Source organism: Zingiber officinale, chromosome 8A (assembly GCF_018446385.1).
Source record: "Zingiber officinale cultivar Zhangliang chromosome 8A, Zo_v1.1, whole genome shotgun sequence".
NCBI classification, from domain to species: Eukaryota; Viridiplantae; Streptophyta; class Magnoliopsida; order Zingiberales; family Zingiberaceae; genus Zingiber; species Zingiber officinale.
In genome coordinates, this window is record NC_056000.1 from 17,852,452 (window position 1) to 17,858,330 (window position 5,879).

General features: G+C 36.8%; 1 protein-coding gene across 1 annotated transcript; it reads right to left on the minus strand.

Moving 5' to 3' along the window:
* Positions 1 to 2,017: 2,017 nt before the first annotated feature.
* On the minus strand, positions 2,018 to 2,916 carry LOC122012259 (transcription factor CSA-like). Its single transcript, XM_042568736.1, has 2 exons — positions 2,655 to 2,916; positions 2,018 to 2,559 (listed from the first exon to the last, which is right to left on the minus strand). Exons 1-2 carry the CDS (start codon positions 2,842 to 2,844, stop codon positions 2,102 to 2,104), a joined length of 648 nt encoding a protein of 215 aa, XP_042424670.1. The 5' UTR covers positions 2,845 to 2,916; the 3' UTR covers positions 2,018 to 2,101.
* Between the last annotated feature and the right edge of the window lie 2,963 nt (positions 2,917 to 5,879).

A 5,879-nucleotide genomic window follows, 5' to 3' on the forward strand; every position in this document is an offset into this window, starting at 1 on the left:
TTTCCTCTTTTTTTTCTCATTATACTTTCTCTCTTATCATACTTTTTCTCTCTTCAATCTCTTCCATCACACTCTCTTCCTTCTTTTTTTCTCATCATACTTTCTCTCTCCTCAATCTCTCCCATCACACTCTCTTTTTTCTTGTTTTTTCTCATCATATTTTCTCTCTCCTCAATCTCTCTTGTCACACTCCCTCCTTTTTTTCCTCAACACACTTTCTCTCTCATCATACTTTCTCCCTCATCATACTTTCTCTCTCCTCAATCTCTCCCATCACACTCATTGCTCTCTTTTTTTCTCATCACACTTTCTCTCACCATACTTTCTCTCTCGTCAATCTCTCTCATCACACTCTCTCCTCATTTTTTCTCACTATATTTTCTCTCTCTTTATCCTCTCCCATCATACTTTCTCTCACATCATATTTTCTCTCTCATCACGCTCTCTCCTATCACACTCTCTTTTCTCATTTTCTGTCATCACACTTTCTCTCTCTTCATTTTTTCTCATCACACTTTCTCTCTCATCATACTTTCTCTCTCATCATTCTCTTTCATCATATTTTTCTCTCACATTCATCTTTCTCTCACATCTAATTTTTTCTCTTATTTTCCTTTATGGGTAAAAATGGAAATTTTGATTTATTCCGATAGAAAATATGCAACTAACCAAACATTACTTTTAAGAGTGATATTCATACTCATACACATTCTCATTCCATAATACAATGATTCCCATTCCGATTCCTATTCCTAGGAAAGAACCAAACACCCCTTTAGTATTAACATAATAGTTTAATATATTCATTCATTGAACATTTACCATAGTTTAATGTTGTCTGTCAACCTTTATCCTTTATTTGGGTTTGGAATTGGTTATGATTAATTTATCATGGATGGAGTTGATGATACATTGATAATTTTACAATAATAGTTTGACAGATATATTACTTCATTATTTCATAAAAGAAAAAATTTGTGCATCTTCAAGGATAAAAGGAATAAGATTTTTTGTTTAAAAAATAAATTATAAATAAAACTAAAAATTTACACTAAAAATTAGGGTATGAAATTTAATTTATAAAATTTTCTGCAGTGAAACAATAAATTGCAAATCTCTGACGAAAACAAAATTTTCTTCATAAAAAGTTTAAAAGATTTTGGAAATCACAATGAAAAAGTATTATTAGGCCACAAAAAATGCCTAAAATAAATCAAATAGAAAAAGAAATGGACAACCAAAAAACTAAAAAAATATAACGAGGGAAATTAAATTTTAAGATATTTTTTTTTTTTAAAAAAAAACAAGGCATTTTTTAGATATTAAAGAGCAAATGCAACACTAGAAATTTTAGAGTAGATTGAAATGTTCAAATCTAATTTCCCTTTTTATCCGATGGAGATTTTTTATTGTTTTTATTTTTTAAATACAGTGATCGAGATTGGTTGAGGAAGCCCTAACAGAGTTCTGAATCTGATCCACCAAACCAAAATCTAGTCTTACAGATGTGTCAATCAAACTGGCAAATGAATTGCCATCCTATATTTTTAGGATGCACACTCTTCAGCAAAGTTGGTGAAAGTAAGCCCAATTCTGCATTTGGACAACTGATTGACGGCAATGCCAAAATGTGAGCACAAATCATTTACTATCTTCGATCCTTAAGACACCAACAAGAAGTGCCAGGAGGGCGAAAAGGCAGATGTGTGTTGTTAGCTTGTCGCAATGACTTGTGATCCACAAACAGAGCATAAAAGGTCATGTTTATCCCGGTAGAATCAAAGGAGAGAAAGGGAGAACTCAATACAAGTATAAAATCAAGATCAATCATTGATTCTGAATATGGTGAACATTCACTAATGCTGATTCAGTTGGGTCAAGAATCAAGATTTAGTTTCAGTGAGAGATGCTGTCAGTACCCCCACTACAACTGCACTTAATGAGTCAAAGAAGCATCCTTCAGTGTTCCAGTACTATTGAAGTAGTGTTTAATTAGTTTATTAATTAGCATCCTTGAGAAGTACAGTACAGATAGGAGAAAATTAGGATCAAAAGTTCCTTCAGCAACCAATCAATTCTGTTGCTGTCTAATTGAACGAAATTATTTTCTAAACTTGTATATTTCTCCAACTCCTAAGAAATCAAAGAAGGGCACCCTCATGCCTTCGCTCCCGTGATGGTTTTTGCCACCGTAAGGCAAACAGTCGAGAGATTGGTCCGTGCAAGTAGAAGCAGCAGATTCTCTGCAGGTACTGCGGTTGCTGATGCTCGAATCGGTACCACTGAATGCATTCGTGTTGTTTATCGTCGTCGTCCTCCTTCTCTTCCTCCTCTGAGAAGTGGAGTTTGGGAGTTCTCTCTTCTTCCTTGCCGTGATCACATGCCACTGGTTCTTCACTGCATTGTCAGTTTTTCCAGGAAAGAGCTTGGCAATGAATGACCACTTGTTGCCGAACTCCCTTTGAGCAGCCAAAAGCAGTTCCTCTTCTTCCTCGCAGAAGGCTTTCCTGTTGATCCTCGGATCCAACTGGTTGAACCATCTCAGCCTGCAGCTCTTCCCTACATGGCAAAAAGCAGAATAAAAAACTTAGTTTTTTTTTTTGTTATTTTTTATTTATTTGTAACCCCTCTCTTCCTTTTTGCTTTTCGAGTACCTGATCTGCCCTGTAGTTTCTCAGCGATCAGGTTCCAATTATGGGGACCGTGCCTTGCGACGTACTCCCGGAGCTCGGCATCCTCATCTGGCCTCCAATGGCCCCTGGGACAGAGGTTCTGCTGATGACATAGAACTCTCTCCGTAGAAGGAGAGTAGTCCATGGACTCCTGCAGAGGTTGTCGATTCATTTAGTTTCGTTGCAAGAAGCTGCAAAAGCAAGATTGAAGATGAAAAAGGAGGAATGGAGGAAGGCGTGAGTTGGGCAGATTTATAAGAGGATCAAAGCCATACATTTGCATTATCTTGGTGGCAAAAGATGAGTACACTCGTCTCCAGCGTCTCCGTCAATCATTCTCAGGATCAACACGGAGAAGATAACCCCAGATCTTATGGTGACCATACATTTGTATTATCTTAATCTTACCCGTGAATGTATAAATCATTCGTGAGTTAATTTTGTTGTCAATTTAATCGTCCGGATAAATCATTCGTGAGTTAGTTTTGTTGTCAATTTAATCATCAATCACTAAATGATAACGAAAATGATAATATAATTCCATGAGTCTGAACAAAGACAAATAAGAAAAATCAGGTTAGAGTGACAGGGGTTCGCACGACTACTTTAATGCTAAAGTTAGAGAACGAGTAATAAAAATATATACTTTTTCCTTCCGTATTTAAATATTATCATTATTTATTTTTTAAAATAATTCTAAACTTATTTATGCCACTATTTTTTTCCAATAGAAATAATTCAAAATGCACAGATTCCGAAACAATCCGAGATTTATATCAATATAATTCTGAATTAAATTGCTAAGGAGATGAGATGTCAAAGAGTCAAGATGATGAGGAATCGAGGATGTCCAAGAAGTCAAGGTGCAACCACTATCTCAATAAAATCATCAACTTCTTTTATCCATGTGACACCCACTAATTATATTCTAATTATACTCGTGAGTCTCTTTAGTTTCTCTCTCGCTATCGATCAGAGTGATCAGCAATTCCTTGCTGTGTCCCTCTCAGGACTCCTCTGCTTACTTGGAGAATGACTGAGACCTGTGGCCTGTGGACTGTGGACTGTGGCCTGTGGTTGGGAGAGGCGTCGATGTAAAGTCGACCTTGCAAATCTAATGAATGTGTTAAAGAAGAGTGAGCTGTCATGGTTGGGTCGATCGAGTGGGTTTAGTGAATAAGAAGCGTGAGCATAGGTCAGATTAGATGGGTTGAGGGAACTATTCAGGCACACATCGAGTCACTAATTAAGACGGCGAGCCGAGAAGAAAGGAACAGGAACAGGAACAGGAACACAAACAGATTGTCACATCCATTTACACGACACGTACGTGAAATGAGGCAGAGTTATCTTTAACAAAGAGATCCACGAAAAAAGGCGGCACCTAAATTTTGTCCGACTTGGAAATCCGTTGAAAATTTTACAGATCCTCAAGAAAAGCATGGAAAATGCTTATGAAGAATCAAAATTATTAGGAGGAGTGGAGCGGAGAGGTGCATGCATGTGGATCATGCGACGGAATGTCGTACCGACCACTTGTCTGAACGTCATTTGACAGGAAGATGGCAGCGCTACCTTTAATTAATTATCTGGAAAGCAGGTCAAACAAACGCCGGCCAGCAAGTGGATGCACAAAGCATGCTCTGCTGTTAGCGAAAATTAAAAGCGAAAGATCGAATATTGTTGTGACTCGCCTTAAAATTTGATCGATTAACCGAAAGCGATTTCACTTAACCGTGTAAACCAATTTCTATATTACCCAAACCATTGACCTAATTTTTAAAAAGATAATATTAAATAGTCAAAATTTGATCAACTAAAATATATGCATGTATGTATGCACATAAATATCTTTGGATGAGTCTAGTGACTAATACATAAGGTGTTATCATGATGAGGTCTAAGATTCGAATCTCGGCAAAGTCGAGACAAATGCCTCTCTTATATACTAGTCATTATTCCAAAGACTAGTAGCCGCCCGTGATTTACCTCCTCCGTGTTGACCCTGAGACGAGTTGACGGGGGTACTGGGGGCGAACGTATTCACCTTTTTACCATCATGTATACATGCACATGGACATTTTAATAATATCATATTTATATTATATATATATATATTTGTCGAATAAAGGAGTCATAAGAACTTATTAGTAGTGTTGGTTAGTGAGCATCATTATTCTAGACATCATAATGAGTTTGTGATAAATTTTATCGAGCATTTACAAGTTTAAAATTTCACTGCTCTACCAAATTTAAATCTAAGGGCATGCATACATTAAGGAGCCTTCCATGAATACATTGATTTTTATTTGAAGTGATTAAGAGTTTTGTAGGTCCATTGGTCAATTGTGAACGAAATTGATTGATGAATTTACGTCATTCAAAAATTTAAAAGTTTAATATTTTTCAAATCATGAAAGTTCTAAAAACCCATATATGATGTTGGTTATGTGTATCATTGTCATATGCCATATATGGTGTTCTCAATTTACATTTAATATTTGTTGCGTGACTCCACATCTGTACTTGCGTGTGACTTTCACTATAGCAGTGGTTCCTCCCCTTTTTTTTAAAAAAAAAATTACTGTAGCACTACCCTGTCAAAAAATTAAAAATCTTAAACCCTTGGTCACTCTTTTCTCTCTAAAAAACTCAAACATTTCAAATCTTTCGTCCCCCTTTCCCTCTAAAAAACTCAAACATTTCAAACCCTCCTCCATCGAGCTCCCTCGTGCTGCCCTTCACCATCTTCAACGATCAACTCACTCGGAGCCGCCTCGCCTCGCTTGCCTACAGCTGTTCATCTGCATGTGCATACCAATATTCTACTATCTATCTTTTAATTCTTTGCTCCTGCCTTGTCTTAGGGTTTAGGGTTTAGCATGTTGTAGAAGCTTTGATTTGGTAGCTATTATAATGTTCTTGTTCCGGGACGTTGTAGCAGTTATAATTTAGTAGCCGCTATAAGGTGGAAATCCTAAAATAAGAACGTTATAGCAGTTAGGATTTGGTAGCTACTACAACATGCTTGTCACACCACATTGTAGCAACTACGATTTGGCAGCTAGTACTATGTTATGGTCGCACCATGTTGTCGCAGTAATGATTTGGTAGCTGCTATAATGTGCCGATCACAACATGTAGCAACTACAATTTGGTAGCTACTGCAACGTGATCAGCACGTTGTAGCAACTATGATTTGATAGC

What these genes read in the sequence shown, in the direction of transcription:
- LOC122012259 (XM_042568736.1), bottom strand. Translation starts at nt 2,844, where the DNA reads ATGAATCGACAACCTCTGCAGGAGTCCATGGACTACTCTCCTTCTACG. An exon ending in GAAACTACAGGGCAGATCAG is followed by an intron (nt 2,560 to 2,654) that starts GTACTCGAAAAG and finishes TTTGCCATGTAG; the next exon opens with GGAAGAGCTGCAGGCTGAGA.